Source organism: Pseudonaja textilis, chromosome Z (assembly GCF_049901715.1).
Source record: "Pseudonaja textilis isolate UNSWEBS1 chromosome Z, rPseTex1.2, whole genome shotgun sequence".
NCBI classification, from domain to species: Eukaryota; Metazoa; Chordata; class Lepidosauria; order Squamata; family Elapidae; genus Pseudonaja; species Pseudonaja textilis.
This window is the reverse complement of record NC_142008.1, coordinates 38,486,600-38,505,466: the sequence shown is the minus strand read 5'-3', so window position 1 is coordinate 38,505,466 and position 18,867 is coordinate 38,486,600. Positions and strand designations below refer to the sequence as shown.

The 18,867-nt window shown below is 36.9% G+C and overlaps 1 protein-coding gene across 4 annotated transcripts in view; it reads right to left on the bottom strand.

Moving 5' to 3' along the window:
- Positions 1 to 3,559: 3,559 nt before the first annotated feature.
- Positions 3,560 to 18,867, bottom strand: part of SNX10 (sorting nexin 10) — a 44,043-nt gene continuing 28,735 nt past the window's right edge. For all 4 annotated transcript variants that reach the window (XM_087917999.1, XM_026708256.2, XM_087918000.1 and 1 more), the window contains exons 5-7: positions 17,566 to 17,664; positions 5,911 to 6,123; positions 3,560 to 5,488 (exon numbers count right to left, since the gene is read on the bottom strand). In XM_087917999.1, coding sequence (XP_087774125.1) covers positions 5,407 to 5,488; positions 5,911 to 6,123; positions 17,566 to 17,664 — 394 coding nt within the window. In that variant the 3' untranslated portion in view covers positions 3,560 to 5,406. The remainder of the gene's footprint in view (positions 5,489 to 5,910; positions 6,124 to 17,565; positions 17,665 to 18,867) is intronic.

Genomic DNA, 18,867 nt, shown 5'->3' with positions numbered 1-18,867 from the left:
GGACAAGACAATTCCTCACATAGCCTGGAACCATGGCATGCGGGGCTTTAAAGATTTTCTTTTTGCTCATATGGAAAGAGCTTGTTTTCAACTAATGCTATTGGACTGTATCAGCTGCAATACCATTCAGCAATTGAAAGTTTTTGTTAAGCAAATAATTGGCCTGTAGTTGCAGGATGCTGCTCTTTTTGCTGAACATTGCATTATCAGATAGGATTTGCAAAATGTTAACAATGTTAAATTTCACTTCCTTGTGGTATACTACTAAACTGTTCAGCAATGAATGTATGCATATTAGTTCAATGCCAACACTCATACAGTTCATCTTCACCAAGATGGTGCTGATGAATTGGTAAATAGTCAATGCTTGATCCTCCTTGCTCCTTGCAACCTGTGGCTCTGGAGCCACATGTGGTTCTTTTGGCCCTCTGCTGTGGCTCCGTCGGCTGATCCCACCACTGGCTCCCGGTCACTTCTCGCCTGGCCTGAGAAGGTAAGGGTGATGGCTGGGGATGGAGATTCGCTCCACTTTCCAGAGCAGATGACTGGGTGGGAGTGAGTGACATTGAGTTGGCCATGCCCACCCAGTCACACCAGTTGTTAAATTATTGGCTCCTGGTGGGTTTTTTTCTGTGGAAAATGGGTCCAAATGGATCTTTGAGTGTTTAAGGTTGCAGACACCTGTCCTTGCCTTTTTCTCCATTATTTTATACTGTTATTGGTTGCATATTCAGCCAGATGTTTAGATTAGATTTGGCATTTTTATCCACCTATCAAGTCCTTTCTAAGGATTTGGGATTAGTTTTACTAGTGTGTGATGCTAACGCCAACCAGTGGGCTCATAAGACATAGTTTATAGTTAATAAACAATGTCAGGAGTGTCAAACTGGTTCACCGCGGGCCTGATGCGTCAAGCACAGGCCACGCCCACCCCAGCTCCATGGTGGGGAAAAACGTTGATATGTCACATAATAGCATGACACCGTGAGTTTGACATCTGTGAACTATGTGAACTCTCTAGCTGTGATTCCTTCAATATATCATGTTTAAGCCAATCATAGCTTCATATGTTGCATGACTATGTGATATATGGAGATTTTTATTTCAGGAGAATCTTGAAAAATTACTAGATTGTACCTTATTCTGAAAAATTCATGGCCTACTGAGCATGAAAAAGTCTTGCTGTGTCTTCTTAAAAACGGGTGTCCTAGGTTTGGGTTTTTAAGGATATTTTAAGACCATGCAGTCTTTTTTCTCGTTTTTAAAAGGAGTTCAGTCTCCCAAACCAGGCTTGCAACCATCACATCCTGCGTTTCTTTCCCAGCGTTTAAGCTCCTGCATCACTGCATAGCGTTGAGAAAACAATAACCCGCTTCTGCTGTCCGCCCTCCCTCATCAGCTCCGCTGACCTTTATTTCAAGGAGTCATCCGACTACCTCGGTCCCTGCACAGAGGACGACAGCCGGCTGCCTATGCGTTTGCATAACAAAAGCCTGCCATCCAGCCGACGCCTGGGAATGTCGTCGTCACCCCTCGCCCTCCTTCCTCCCCCTCCCGTCGCCCCCACAGCATATTTGCTTCTCATTTTCCAGCCTCCTCTGTCTGACATTTCATACATTCATCCAAAAAGGCGAAGGGGGAGGGGGGCGGGGAGTGGATGAAGCAATGAAGTATTTGTAAGGAGAGCGATGCCTTGAAAATCCTTTGTCGTTTGCAACCCCGTCTCCGCATTGATGTTTCAGGGCGACCGCATCACTTTCTGGGAGGAGGGAGGGAGAGGTTCGCGTTGACGTATTCTCTATGGGCCTTTTGGAGCAGCGGGCTATTGCTCCCTTGATTTGGGCCGTTGCTATGGGTTACGGGATTACGGCCGGCGACAGCCTTCTCTCTCTCTCTCTCTCCCTGACAAACAGCCCCCAGCAAAGCTCAGGCACATGGAGGGAGCCTGGAACACACATTCCCCGGGCGGGAGGGGGGACGAGCGAGCGAAGCGCTGCTGCTTGCTTGCTGCTTGCTGCTGAGGCAGCGCTCTGTGCGCGCCGGCGATTCCGCGTGCGGCATTTGCAGCTGCGGGGGCAAAATGTCCAGCATGCGGGGTTGAAAACAGGGGGGCGGGCAAGAAAAAAATGGATCAAAGCCTTGAGGTAAGAAACCAGCGAACTACTATACTCTATGCCAGGTCGAAGGTGCAAAACTGGCCCAAGAAACCAGGTTTGGAGAGAGAGAGGAAAGCTAATGGCTATAACTGATGGCCAGGCATCCCTGTTTCGCTTCTCCTAAAATGAAGCCAGATGGCTTACGAATGGATTTGTTTATTTATTTATTTATTGCTTCGTGCAGGGAGAGAGTTAGCAATCAGACGGCAAGTTTCAGGCGATCCCAAAAAACAAGCCGGTAGCGGGGAACGGAATAGAGTACTTTTAAACATAAAAAAAATCCTTCCCAGCGTAACAATTAACCAATGAAAGGGAAAGTTTTTGAGTTTGAAGAAGCGGGACGACGGCGAAATTCTAAACAGTTCGCTTGTCGGAAGCGAGTGTTTGCAAAGCAGAGAAGGCCAGCAAGGAAAGGGTTACGTTGAAAAGCCGAAAAGTTCAGATGCGTCAGCCCGTGTCCCCTTGATTCTTACCCCATTGGCCTTTTGCAATTATAATTCTGTTTTCCTGATTTTGTGTGAGGCTAAACTGGAAAGCTAACCAATTCTTCCTATTTGATGGATAACTGTAGGTAAAAATACTTATTTTCTTAAAATTATTTCTAATCGGCATAAAATTATGAGGAAGAGAGGGTAATGTATTTGCAGGGGAGCTAAACATTTTCCAATAATAAAAATAATTTATTTCCACTTTAAATTTTGTAAGATGTGATCTACTAAAAAGGAAGGGCTGTCAGGTTTTATAAGGGATTTGTTAGAAACAGGAACAAAAACTTTTTAAAAATTTAAGCAAAATTACAGTATCACTGCAAAAACAATCAATTTTAGAAAGGGAAAACATTAGGGAAAATACTGAATTAATGCACTACTGCTTATAACTATTAACTACCAAGAAACTAGACTTCATACTCTGCTAGATATTTTTGCCTACTTTACATGAAGTTTTAGCAGATTTAATTTATAAAATGAGCTGTACAATTAAATGAATTTATTTGCAAAGCTTTGTAATAGCAAGTTGTTACAAAAAATCTTCAGAAATGAAGGTGTGGGAATTACCTAAATTGTATGTAAGTAATAAAATTTGTCTTACTATAATATACAAAAATATGGGTGACAGATTATGAAAAATATATAAACTTAGAAAACAAATTCCTTTTCCTTGTCTATATTGCATAAAATAAAAGGAACAATTTAAATCTGAGTAAGAACAAACTGAATCCCAAAATGGGAAGTGTGACTTGGAAAATTAATGGGCTTTTTTAAAAAGAAAATTGTTTTATTTGTGCTTTCTTAAAATATGTCATTACGTTCAGTATGACATCACACACACACACACACTATACATAAGTGTGTGTATATGATATAATCTTGCAATTTAAAAAATCAAGACTGCAAAGACAAAAATAAATCAACAAAGAAAATGTTTTATTTTGAAATATAACAAACAGAAGCATTTTCTAAACATTTTAAGAGTCCACACAGTTGCGATTAAGTATTTTACTAATAGACACTTGATAGACATAAAATATTTCAAGGGTCATCTGCAATCAGATGCATTCCAGAATAAACAATTTAAATGTATTTACATCATGTTGACCACGTAAAGGTTTGCTGTATGAAAAGTATGAATATAGCAATACTGAAGCATCATGATTAATATGCCCCATATTGATAAACCAAATGACAAACTGCATCAAATCCAGCAATTCACAGTGGAATTCGAATGTAACAGTGGTTCCCAAGCCTTCTATTTGCTATACTTAAGACTGAAATAATTGTTTATCCTCCAGCAGGCATCAATTAAATGACATCACGTAAATCTTTAGACATCATAAACTAAAATTAGTAATCACTTAATTTATAGCATACACATTGCTTGAAATTACTTCACAGTAATGACTCTTGATTTCTGTAAGCAACAATACTTATACTTCTGTAAAGCAACAATACTTATTCCACTTTATTTGGTTTTTTTTCCCTTTCCTCAGTTGGATGCCTTTTCATTTTATTGTAACAGCAGCAAACACTGCACTTGTGATTTTACTTACATGTTCAGGCAGTTACCTAAACATAAATAGCTAGCACTCTTTGTAATTAGACCTAAATAATTTTATCCAATTCAATAAAATAAAATAATCTGCAAGAACTCCAAGACCTTCAAAAAGTATTACTTAATATGAATATAATATGAAAACTAGTAAATACATAGTAAACACATTTTTGGATTGAGTAACCGGTTAATTTTACTGAGGATTTCCAAAATGAATTGAGTTTTCGAAGTTGTTCAGCTAGATACTTTAAACATATATATCCCTAAAAAATTAAATTGTCTTTTGTTATATCCTGCTCCTCTGGATAAAATCTAATTCCTTCACTGTTACATCTATAAAGAGAAAAAATAAAATTGAAAAAATAGCATAATTCTGTTATAATGCAAAAAGGGTTTGATATACAACATTATTTCTTTATTGCATCAAAAAGCAAGGCATACTAAATTCCTTTAACCTAGTACCCTCAAATGTGATGTACTTCAATGAGATTATGGGTCTGAAACATATGGCCTGTGACAATTGTTAGGCAAGCTTAAGCCTACTGACTTCAACTTTATCTAAACAGAATGATTGAAGCACTTGATACTCTGTAATTTTGATTATAACACAGGGTTCAAGTTTGTTGAGATGAAGCTAATATTTTAGAACATTTATTTACAAATAAATTTAGTCATTTATTCCTGTATTGCATACTTACCTGGCAATAAGTCTCATGAAAAACTGAGTATTTTTTTTAAAAAAATATTTTACCTATGATTTGGAATTGTTAGGTTTGTACAATATGTATGATAGAATTATGTGGCTATTTAAAATGCCAAATGAAAATAGAATTTGTATATTTTGAGGTCAGATATTCCAACACATTTCAAAATCATTCATTCAGAGGTTTTTTTCTGTTCTCCCTTATAATGACCCCCAAAGGATTACACCAGGAAATCTAAGATACTGAAGGTGTCTCTACAGATGTAATTCATAACTGTTCAACAATATAAATCAGGTTTCCCCTGCTTGGCCTGCAAAATAACTTGGACTAATATCTTTATAATTCCCAGCCCACATGACCTCTACTGCATATACTGTATATTTTTCAAAACTGGTTTGAAAACAGAAAGCACGTGCTTTGGAAAGTAGTTGGAAAGGTCACATGCAACTTTCAAGTTATGCCCGTCATTCCAGGAACAGCATAGTGCAAATAATATTTCAGGGTTCTTCAGGAGCTCTGCTTGCTTTATGTCTGTGTGAATTGCTATCATCGCTACTGTGTTCAAGCCCACAGGATGAACTGCAGAGGGGAGAAAAAAAAGGGGGGGGAGAGGAAATTGGTTTTCACAACACACTCAAAGCCTGAGTAACAGAGGAGAACTTTAATTATCCCCAGTCACAAAAGAGAGACAGGAAATTTGGACTTTTAATTAGTCATTTGGAGTGCAGTTGGATATTTTTTTAGCGAGATAATTTAAACGTGAATAATTCAAGTCTGACTAAATGAAATTCACATAATCAGAATGCAGATAATTGAATTTCTACTGCATTCATTAATTCAATGTGGAGGTGTATGCAAAGACTTCTATGATGAGCTGTCACAGCTCAATAAAATCTCAGTCAATTAATTTTTTTCATTATCTTAGCATTGCATCAACAACAAAAATGCTGAAGTGTTTTTATTATCATGTGTGCATGTTTAGCAGAATGTAAGGAAGTAACCTCTCAGAATCTGAATCGGCATAATTTTCTTTTTTCTTCTCTTCATGTTCTACAGGAAATCGTCGTTTCAAACAAGCAAAGTCATGGATTGCTTCAGCCACAGAATATTTCGTATTTCCAGATACACAGGCCTCAATATCTTCAGGACTCAGTTGTGTTTGTACAAATAGATGAAGTCTACTGTCTGAAAGCAAAACTGGATTCTGGAGTACCCTTTAAAAAAAAATACAAAAATTTCATCTTCCTTTCAAGAACGTTCAATATTTTTTGCCTTAAAGTTACTTTTAACTTCATACCCATTGCAATTTGAACGCAGTATAAATGTTAGAATGTTTGAGTAAGTGATATTTACCTTTATTAAAGTGGGATTTTAGGTGAGTAAAATAACATATAGCTAATAGTTATGAAACTGTTATATAAGTAATTTTCAAGGACTTTTTTTTCTGTTGCTACCATGTGAATCAATTACTAGTTTGGCTGGGGGGCAAGAATGTGTGCCTGTATGTGTGGGAGAACTAACATGGGAAATGATGCCTAATCAGTAATTCTGGATATGTAATAAAACTGTTGCCTTAAAATAAGGGCATTATAGAATTTACAGAAATTAAATGCCTATGTAAAACTTCAATTAATTTTTAATTTTACTTCAATTAATTTTGAAAAGTGTTTCTGACTAAGCATGTAATCTTAAAATGGGAATGCTCAGTTCAGCAAATATTTAAAATAATTTAATACATTAAATATAAACATCATTATGGTGTTACTTCCAACCACACACAATGTCATAAAATCTATTTTTCCAATCTAGTTTTATTCAACATTAAAAAAATTATTTAATCCAGCAAATATAAATCCCAAAATAACATTACTTCTATATTAAAATTGTGGAAATTCAGATATTTACTTTTTTATTTAATATTTGTTGAAGTCAGTTAATTACTTTTATCATTAAATGTTCACTTAATCAGAATTCTTAAATCCAACTGGGGATAGTCAATATAAAAATTCCAGAACTTTGGTTTATAATTGGCAATCATTCAGGATAAATGTCTATCAGAGAACTCATTATTTTAATATGAATAACCAATGCTGTACTATGCCTTCTGTACAAGAATAATCTCAAAATATCTCATAAACCTGTTTTAGAGAAAGGACATCTGGATTAATTCTATTAAATATAGCTATGAAAGAATCAATATGGATATTATGTAGCCTTTGTAACCTAGTGCCTTATGGATATTATAAAATTAGAGTCTACATTATTTGTCATCAGAACAATGGGACCTGTAGTCTAACAAATTTCAAGGATGTCAAATTAGGGAAGTCGGATGCAGTGAAGAATATTTTTATAATAACTCATCAGGTCAATAGAATAGAAAAATAGGGTTTGATCTATTTCCTGCTGGCTATATAATACGAAAAACAATGGCTGAGGCATATTCTTGAATTGAAGGAAGAGAAAAATTAAATCATTTAAAAATTGGAATGATAGAGAAGAAGGAAATAAAATGAGGGTTAGACCAGTCTCAATTATGTGTGCTGGAAACGAAACATGAAGGCATCTCTTTTGATCTAGACAGTCATCTTACATATCTAAGCAAAAAAAAAAATCATCTAGGAAATCTCTTAACAGCTAGGCAGAGAATAATAAAATTACTACTGAAATTCTAATTATTCCATTAAATATGTGCAATGTCATGATGCACATATAAAGGAAATAGTACTTATATCATGATGGCTGCTTCATCATTTGCCCCCACAATGGACATCCATACTCATTTGTTTCCTGAACTCATCCATAAAGGCTCTTGGATTTTCCTTCATTCTATCCAAGCCCACTTAAATCTAACCCATTTTACAAAGTTGTTATGAAAATAAAATTGGGGAGAGGGAACCGTGCATGCTACCTTGAGACTTTGGGGAAATAAAGTGAAATATAAAATAAATAAACAGGAAGCATACCAACCCTTGAAACTGTTTCTCCCTTAAAATCAAAACTAGCCTATTCACTTCCACCAGGTTTCTAATTTAGTCTTTAAAACAAGGACATCTTGGATAATACAGAATTTATCAGTTTGTGAAGTCACACTCCTGTCTGAACCACCTCAACCTCCAGTTGAGGGCAAGGTGGCATCCTGATATAAAAAACGAGGGTCTCATATCTTTAAATCTCTATTTCTTTCTGCTGTGAAAATATATTCTGCATATGTATGTCCACACCACTACTGAACATTATGAAGTGGCCAATCTGTCATGCAGCAGAGCTCCAATACAATACATGAAAGCATGCAATCAAGAGCTGTTTGGTTGTTTGCAGAGGATGCTTTGCCCAAGCCACAATCAAATCAAAGGGTTCCTTCAAGGTTTTGTACAGATATAATTCATACATGCAGGCAAGAATGCTCCGATATATTATCTAATTGCATGCACATTAACATAAACATTACACACAAAGCTCAGATATTTGTCAACTCTAGTGGATTCTGCTAATTGCCGTGGTCATTAAAGATGCTACATACGTCATTCTCCTCAGGCCGTGATGAAGGGGACAAAAATATTACTGGTAATCTAACTAATATTATTTTATCTTAATCATAGAGCTATTCAATTATTTTAAAATATTTAATGTGTATATCATTTTTATCCAGTATAATTTGTCCTTTTCAACTCCAATATACCTATATTAATATAAGATATTGGACAGTGTTTTGTTTTTGGAGCATACCCTCTATCTCAGCAACCCATTGAAAGATTAAGTGTGACCTTCATCTGAAAAATATAGGCAACTTCTTTAAATTCCATTTCAAGCTAAATCATGTTACATAAGAAATCCCAAACAAACTAAGCATTAATCATCCCATCTCTTGATAGGATTTTTCTCATTCCACGGAAAAATCCTATCGGTTTACTAACAAAACGTCATAACCAGACACTATTGTTTAAAGTATGCATATAATATGCATATAGAGATAAAGAGGGGACAAAAATATTACTGATAATCCAACTTGGTATTATTTTATCTTAATCATACATCTGTGATCATACAATTTAATTCTCAATAGATATTTTCAGTGGTTGCTTTAGAAGTGTGATTTTGTCACCAAACTAAAACCTAAGTAACTGTTGATACAATTACACCACAGTTACTTCTTTGTTACTGTTTGAAATGCATTTTAGTTTCTTTGTAAAATAATGGGTAATCTTTAAAATTGATTTTTGATGGTTTGAGGCATTGCACCACAAAAATAATGAACACTAATGTCAATGATATTGGACAGAAATTCATTTTAGCTTTATTTCATGTCCAGTGCAATTTTGTTAAGCCTTGAACTGCCAATGCACTGTTATTAACTTGCTGGTAACCTAACATATGGGAACAGCAAACAAAAGTGATAAGAGTACAGGTTGATCTAAGCACATCAAGGCTACCATTAGCCCTCTCCTGCCCCTCCCTGCCACTACAATTCAATTTCCACTTTTATTTTTCACTGGATTCATTACTGTACAGTCATTCTTTTTTCTGCTTAATAGTGCCATCTGGAGGCTTAAAAAAACTGATCAGTTCAAAGATAATAAATTAAAAACAGATAGGGTATCCTAGAAATGCAAATATGCCAAGTGTGAACAGACATGTATTGAAAGGTCTAATATCTGTCAGTCCTTTGAGGTAACTAGGTCAAGAAAAAGTGCTGGCAGGAATTCCAGAAAGGCTTTTCTTATTGCAATAAAGTAGAATAACAACCTTACTGCAATACTGTTTATGTCCCATTTTAAGTAAAATCAACATGGAATTATTTGAGGCTTTGTTCCCAAGTTTCCCTCTACCTCAAAACTCTATAATCTTTTTCTTAATCTCCCCTTAACAGCTTGTTTCTTCCTTCCGTATCCGCAAGGTCGGTTCTATATTCCCATATATTTTCCTACTGTTTTCTTAGGAAGAACAATATTTAATATTTGCCTTTGATCCATGATCCAGATTTGGACTGAAATGGGAGACAGAGGTAGAGTTTAAATCAGGGATGACAAACTCAAGGCCTGTGGGACAGATCCACTGTGCAGAGTGCTTAAATCCAGTTGACAGGGCCGGCCTGGAAATATCAAGGGACCAGTCTGTGGTACCTCTGGCAGCTAAAACGGGTTTTGTATGGCCCCCTGCATCTCGTTTTCACCCTGCATGGCCTCCTGCAGCACTCTGCTGGCTGAAACTGGGCTGAAAAACAGGCCTAAAATCAGGCCCAAAACAGTTGGAAAATGGGCCCAAAACAGGCCGAAAAATGGGCTGAAAAATGACCCGAAAACGGGCCATATGGCCTGCTTTTGGCCAGCAGGAGACCATGGAGGGCAAAAATGAGGCACGGGGGCTGTGTGCAGATCCCTCATGCCCCATTTTGGCTTGCAGGGTGCTGCAGGAGCATCCATCCTGTTGTCCTGCTGCCACCCTGCCATCCTTCCCAGCTGCTGCCAGCCCACAGACAAGAGCTACAATGCTGATCCGTCCCTTGAAGAAATCCAGTTTGACCTCCCTGGTTTAAATCATGGTTTGATCAGATATTATGCTTTTTACCAGCCTTGTACACTTGGCTTCTAGTTTATTTGCTTGTAAACAGTGCTTAAACCTGTTTCAGACATCACAGGAGAAGGTAATAAACAAAGTCTGTTGCTTCTCTCCACATCTCTTTAAATAGAGACATGGGGAAACTAAATTCACATGATAAACCCCAATCTGAATACAAGTTGTCTGTTTCCATATCCGTCTTACCTGGTTGTGCTAAGCTATAATGTAGCTAGTCTGGGTTTGGATTAGCATAAATCATAATACATAGATGATCATTATGTATCTGAATCTTACAGATATCATTTGTTTGAAAAAAATCTCTAATATTAAATATATTTTACCATACTGTGGAATAGTATGGCGCTATAGTACTATCTAATATGTAGCTTATAAATAGCACTTGAATTACAACCATTCATCCAACAATTCAAAGTTATGACAATGCCAAATAAATGCTGGTTTAGCCCTGCTCCTGTTCTAGTGAGCCCAGCACCTGCAGTCATGTGGTCTCAATTTGGACACTTGGCCACCAATTCACACTTAAAACAACTGCAGCATCGTACATCATACTTTGCAACTTTCCTGCCAGCTTCCCACAAGTCAATGGGGAAGCCGGCAGAGAAACTATCCCAGACCTCTGCACAGCACCTCACTGCTCATCAATCTCCCTCACCTGGCAGCAGCCACTAACTTGCCTGCCAGATTGTAAATAACCTGGGATTTGCAATTTCTTGCTAGTTTCCCCACTGACTTTGGTTGTGAGAAGCTAGCAGGAAAGTGCAAGTACTTACTTAATGACCTAGTTAAAGACAGTATCACTTAGCAACAGAAATCCCAATCCCAATTGTCATCTTTCTGTACAGCCTTAGTAATTTGAATGCATTACCCTAATAGGGATTTTTTTAATTTTGTAAGCATAGGAGATGTTGAAGTTATGTTTGTAGCCATTTCTTCTGGAATTTATGCATCACAACTTGTCAGCTTGAGATTTGATCTGGCCTTGTTTCCAGTTATCAGAAAAGTTAATTAGATTGCAGAGGGCTGCCAAGAGAAACTTGGTTTCATCTAATCAGTTGAGATCTTGAAACCATTGTTTGCAGCCCTCTGTTGGACAAAAATAGTAATGTTTAAAATATATTAATTCCAATTACCTAACTGCATACATGGTGAAGACAACACGCTTTCAATTCTATTCATAACTGGCTTCTATGTGCTTTAAAGAATTATTTTATCTTCCATTTTAGTCTCTAAGCAAGCACAGGTGACAATGAAGCCTTCAACAGCAATTGGCCTAGTTGATTCAAATGTTCTAGAACATTCACAAACATTTCAACTGCTAAGACAAGGACAGACACATTCTAAACTAAAATATTTACAAACTATATTTTGCTGAAAGAAGCAAAGTCACTGGCTACAGTGATGGAGAGCAATGCAAACAAACTGCAACGGGGCGGGTGGGGGGGCGGGAATGGGGACAGCCTGCAGCCTGAAACAATGACAGGATGGAAAGATCAGTGCAAAGAAACCTTTGAAACAGAACTGCTTAAAGAGCAAAAAAACCTAGAAGAGAGGTGGCTGGAAAATGGGATTTCTTTCTTCCTTTTTTTAAGGCAGTTAATAATCACCAGGATGGGCCAAACAAATTGTTGAGAATATGATGGGCTGAAAATATTGACTTGAAATGAAGGGAAGTTTTTTAGCACCACTGAGTAAGGAAATGTCTCTGTGGCCACTAAGTATCTTCTTTCTATAGATTCTACGTCTTGACCACTTTTTTAATGATTCTTGTGGTATAACTAAGAAACTGGCTTACTACTAAACAAGAACTAGCATAATATGTTACTGTGATGGTAGAATAAGACCACGCTGGAATGGTTGACATTATCCTCAGCAGCTAATTTACCCTTCCAGTAAATGGATGATTTGGCATCTATGGCAGGCATTTTCTGAGTGGGCAACTATTTGGGAAATGAGCCTTACCACATCCTCCAAATGCACTTTCAGCCTCAAATCTATTTCCGAGATAACAATAATCATTTGTGTGTGTGTGTGTGTGTGTGTGTGTGTGTGTGTAGCTACCATTTATTTATTTACTCATTCATTCATTCTATCAATCATTTGTTTATTTTAAATGTATAGGCCTACCCCCATCTTCCTGTCCAGGCAGACTCTGGCTGGCTTACTGTCAGAAAAGCTCATTCACACAAGGCCAACAAATTGGTCTAGCTTATGATGTATGGAAGAAGAAAATAATTGCCAAGGGTATCGCAGATATTAAGTCCATAAGTCCTATCAGTCTCAAATTTCTTAAGGCAGTACTATTGTGGGACTGATGGGCATTCTGGGCTAAAACTCTGACAAGATTCAGATTTCAAGGAGGCTAATTAAAACCTTGTTCAAACACACATCTGTGGGGAAGAAGGAAAAGAAAACGGGAACAGATAAGCATAAACTGAAAGTGTTTGAACAGTTCTACAGTACGGTACTAAGATACAAGATAACTGAAAGTATTAAGTATTAAAATTATTATGAATCTTTCAATCATGCATCTTAAATTACAAAAGTTTAATTTAAGGTGGTATCAATTACTTTTCATCAAACAGATATTACTGAGATATATTAGGTATATACACAAAGTATTGGAAAATACTAAATGTTTGTGCATACTAGTGCCCAGTATTGATCTATATATTGTTAAAAGCTACCCAAGTTGGGAGAGTGGAAAAATAGCCTATATTTCCTCAGTCAGATCTACTGCTTCTATTTCCATTATATTCAGCATAGAGGACTTAAATACATTAACAAAATTCCAAAGCTTAAAATAAACTTATGTGCATAAGGCAGGCCTCAAGATGTTTTGTTTATTTAGAGCTTCTAAATAAGTCTGAAGTCTGGATTTTTAAAACTAAAACCATATTTTTAAAATTAGATGTTGCTTTGTTTGGACAAAAGAGGAGGGGGCCAGATTGTGTTTATTATATGTATATTGTAAACTATTCTATTAGAAGAGAACATATAGCTGAAATGGACCATGGCCTATTCTAACTAAAACTTTTTCAGTGTCTTACGTAGCCCAATATAGTGACAAGTGCCTGCTTGTATGTGTGCTGAAAGCTAAAATACCGATCTGTTTTCAATAAATTTGTGCAGCTTATTTACTTCATTTCTTGACTCTGGATAGGTGTTCATGAGAAATATAATCTATAGAAACAAGCACGCACAGCCTGTGCTTTGGTGCCCTCTATTGAATGCATACACAGGCAAGATTTCAAAAGGAATTCATTAAAAATTCATCCTACAGTAACATACAGTAGATAAGGCTGCCCCTTTTTTCCTCCTAAAAAGAAAGCAAATACTGAGTCTTAAATATTGAATACAGAGTTAAATAATCTTAAAAGCATTACATCCATTTGATTTCAATGGTTTTGGCCCATGGATTGTTGGAAAATAATTATTCCTGCTCCTCCATAACTTATTATTCTTGAATAGGAAAAAATACAGAAATAAACTTTTATTGTATTTAAATGGAGAGAAACAAAAATGAACATTCTTGAAACAGCTGTTTTAGGTGTTACAACTTTTCTTTTACTCTGATTTATTTACAACAATGCATTCAATGACAGTTCAAAGTTACAATGGCACTGAAAAAAGACTTGTGACCACTTTTCACAGTTATGATCTTTGCAGCATCCCCATGGTCACGTGATCAAAATTAAGATGTTGGCAACTGGTTCATATTTATGACCATTGCAGCCTTTCCAGTGTCATGTGAACACCTTTTGGAACCTTCTGACAAGCAAAGTCAATGGAGAAGCCAGATTCATTTAACAACCAGGTAACTAACTTATCAACTGCAGTGATTCACCTAACAACTGTGGCAAGAAATGTTGTAAAATAGGGCTAAATTTACTTAACAAATGTCTCATTAATTTCAACAGAAATTTGGGGGCAATTGTGATCGTAAGTTAAGGATTACCTTTAACCGTGGAAACCTGCAGGGAACCCTAGCAAATAACAGGTACAAAGTTAATTTCTCCTGCTATAAACAGGCATGATATTCCCCTCTGGAAAAAAAATTGGGGCCAGCCAAAAGAGACTGCGCCGCGTGCCAAGAAATCGCACACAAAACACCAATGCTACACACCCTTTCCAGCCGGTCACGTGTGGATCAGCTCCAGAGCTGGGCAGCCGCTTCCCCGGTGGTGGGACCGAGGCCGCCGCCCGGGGAGCGCCCGCTGCTTTCCCTCGCCAGGACCAGGCGGTGGTGTGTTGCACGGAGAGACGGCTGGTCCGTGGCTGCCCAGCTCCCTTTTTCTGCCGCTCAACGGCCTCCGCTCGTACCGCCCGGGCTCCGCTCAGGTGTCCGGCTGGAGCTGTCAGGAGTTGCTACCGCCGGCGCGGCTCTGCACGGCTCTAGTCCCGCTGTTGCCTCGGGAAGGGAAAGGCAAAACCGGGAGCCACTGCACCTGAGCCTCCGGTGCCACTGCCGCCGTTGCAAAGCGCCACCGCGGCTCTTCCTTTTTGCCTTTCCCTTCCTGAGGCAATGTGGAACTGGAGCCGCGCCGGCAGTAGCCACTCCTGACTCAGGAGGCCTCCAAGGGGAGGGGAAGGAGGAGAAGAAGGGTGGGGGAAAGGATGGGGGCAATTCTCCCCCAAAAATCGGAATTCTAATTTTAATCGGAAGAATATCATGTCTGTATAAACTACTGAAAGAAGGAATTGGGTCACAAGGTAAGTTAAATGCACGTTCCTAGATTGGAAGCCATTTGGGATATAAACATCAGAACTACTGTTGCCTGGAAGTCAGTTGCTATTTATGGTATACTTGGTTCTTTCTTTCTTTTTTACGTATTTCACACTTGAGTACCCATGCAAGATAGCATTGCTACACTCTGCAAGAAGAAATCAATTCTACTCCAGATCTGATAGTTTCCAGGAATTAGAGACTTGCCAGTAGTAGTGAGCCACCACTGGTGAGTCTTCAAGAAGTGACAAGGACAAAGTTCAAGACTAACTCAGCCTTCCATCCTTCCGAGGCCAGTAAAATGAATGCCCAAATTGTTGGGGACAATAGTCTGATTCTGCAAACTGCTTAGAGAGGGCTGCAAAGCAGTATGAAGTTGTATATAAGTCTGTGCTGTTGCTATTGCTATGAACTTTTCACCTGGGATCTGATGTGGGGAGGAGACAATGGAAATCATATAATGATTTCTCAGAAAAAGAGAGAAGTGGTTTCATAATATGAGCAAAATCTATCATGAAGATGAGCTGACCACTTGTCAGTGTATCATTAGGTGATTAGCAAGAGGTTCAAGAAATTCCATTCTAAAGAATTTAAGAGATAAACTCAGTATTAAAATAAATATATCCAGTTATCAAGATTTATGTAATCTATAACTTCTTTCTGCATAAATCTTGTTTACATAAAATGTTAGACATGTGAGCTCAGTATTACTCAAATTCAAATATTTGAATTTGTAATACTTCTATACTTTGACAAGATAGCATTATCACATCAAGGTATAGAATAGAAGATATAAATACAATATAAATAAAATATGAGGATAGTTCACTAGAGCAACTTTGGTACAGGTTCAGGAACAAATCTGACCAAACATATCATAGGTTTTATTGGGAGGTTTATGCTGCTGTAATTAAGTAGAAGGAAAAAGCTGTGGGGCTTCTCTCTGGATGAATTCACAGAGAACTATCTTAAAGAGTGTTCTTCTAGGCTGCCAGGTGGAAAATCAAACTTGCAAAACATTTGGCTGATGTCCTGATGCCATCTGAGCTGTTATTAACAACTGGATGGCCTTTAGTGTCTCCCGCTTGGGTGGGGGGTTGGACTAGATGACCTACAAGGTTCCTTCCAACTCTGATTATCTGTTAAAGCTGTTAAATTTAGCAAACAAGTTATTTTGGATTTATTCCAAACTCGGTGTCATTTGGGGCAAAATTACATGTCGTATTACCATCTGTCTGATGTCATCAATGTGCTGGTTATATGCAATTAATATAACCTCAAGCCTGAACTATTTTATTGTGCTCTTCCTAGGAAGTCCTTGAAATGTGAAAAAATGTAGCTAGGCCCAACCATGGCAAGATGGTTGATGAATAGAGCCTCTTGAGATTCTTGATTATCTCCATGTTGAAATAGCTTATTGGTTGCCAATTGTCTTTCAAGATGCTGATAATGCTACTTTACATAGCTTACGGTCAAGATAATTACAGGACTCCTGTTTCCATATAATCTATCATATACTCCAAGTCATCCATATACCATGGATATATTTGGCATCAAAAACTAATTTAGTTTTCTCTTTGTAATTTAGGAGGTATCTCAAAGCCTTTTGTGTTTTAGCCTTCATGTGGAGATGATTTCCTTGCCTGGTCTACCTAAAGGTTAACAATTAAAATGTTTCAATCCATTTTGCCTAACTAATTGGTTATTCTACAGGTCATCCAAGTCATCTTCCTTATACTCTAAAACAGTTTTCTAAAACCAAAACATCTAAGTTTTTTTCAGAAAGAAAATATAAAGCTAGTATTAACATTAATGTTAATAAATATCAATATTTAAATTCTCTGAGAATCACAGAAAAAGTCATGTGGCCGATGGTCTGTCATACTTTATCTAATCTGATGAATGTCTAATATTCAACTAGTGAAAGCTTTACTGCCATTTTTCTTAAAAAATATCAGAGAATGCTGGTTCTTTATTACCTCCACCATGATTGATTATGGAACATATTTTTGCCTTGTATGGACTTCAGCTTTAATTAAATTCTATTGCTTTTCTTTATATTTCTAAAAGATTAATTCATGTATTGCTATTTTAAAACAACTTGGTTTTCAAATTAAATAATAACAATACATTATTTAGAAAATTGTTGGTTCAAAAAGGAAACCAAAAAAATTCAAAGGCAAGAAAGAGTAAAGAAAGCATGTGGGCTATGTAATCTTCCTCCACAGAAGATTAGAAGTACAAATTCATAATTATGGCCACAAGGTGGCTGCCGTGCACAAGAGATGAACTGGTATTCCAGGTAGAGGAAATTAACAACTTCATTAAAGTCAATAAGCAACAAACAACTACTCACTTTTGGAGAAATTCTTGCAATCCTTGGCGACGCTGGTCCACATGTTGGGAATTATTTGAATTAAAAAAGGGAGTTTTAGATGGAAGGTCTGGTAATTGTCTTTAAAAAAAGCAAAGAATAATTAGTGTTCCAAATGAATACATAACTTAAATTAGAAAAGAAATACTGGATTCTTATCAAAAAGAAAAATAAAAAAGAGAAAAAATGGATTCATGAATTTTTATGAGTCAATTCAAATGTCAGCTCTGTTCATTTGTTGTAAAGATGGCTATTTTTTACAGCCCGCCATGGAAAATAATGAATGGACAGAATTGAGATTTGTGTACAAATAGTCCTCGACTTAGCAACAGGAATTTTGGGCTCAAGCATGGTTGTAAGTGAGAAAAGTTAAGTGAATTTTAGTCAATTTTTCAAACTTTCTTGCCACAGTTGTTAGGTGAATCACTGCAATTGTTAAGTTAGTTACACGGTTGTTAAGTGAATTTCACTTCCCGATTGATTGCTTGTCAGAATTTCAAACAGGTGATCACATGATCACAGGACACTGCAATCATCATTAACATGAGATACTTGCCATCCGAATTTTGATCATGTGACCATGTGGATGTTGCAACAGTCATAAGTGTGAAAAAGTTACAAATCACCTTTTTTAGTACTGATGTAACTTTGAATGGTCACTAAATGAACTGTTGTAAATTGAGGAATACCTGTATTTCATTTGATTTTTTTAAATTGCCTAAACAGTGTAAGCTGTTTAAATGCCTTTTATTTGAAAAGATCTAGGAGCTGCAAAATAAAAAAAAGGATTGGATGGGCTTCTGGTATTCATGAAATCCAGGAGTCTTGCTATTTACTGTATATCATCTATTGGATTATCACTTTGATCCAAGAGTATTATTTATTGGATATGTTATTGGATTAAAATTATTCTGTTCTATCCCAAGAAAATGACATTCCCTCCTAGGAAAGGGTTATTCCAAGTCTGAGACTAAAGGATAAAGTAAAGCCCTTGAAAACAATGACTTAATGTTTGAATTCATGTTTAGGAAAGTTTTAAAATAGTTTGATGTGATACCTGCATTGATAAATTCTGATTTGTGAATTTTCACATTTGGGTTAGAAAGTATGGTTTTGTTAAGTGTCTAAACTGTCAATTCAATGAAAGCTGTTCTATTTCCTGAAATTATGCTGCTTACTGAAGTGTTGAGAAATGGGAAATAGGAACAGAAAAGCAACTCTAAACATATATTCTTTTATATACAGACTATTTGACCATGCATATTGTTACATAATGCTGCTTTG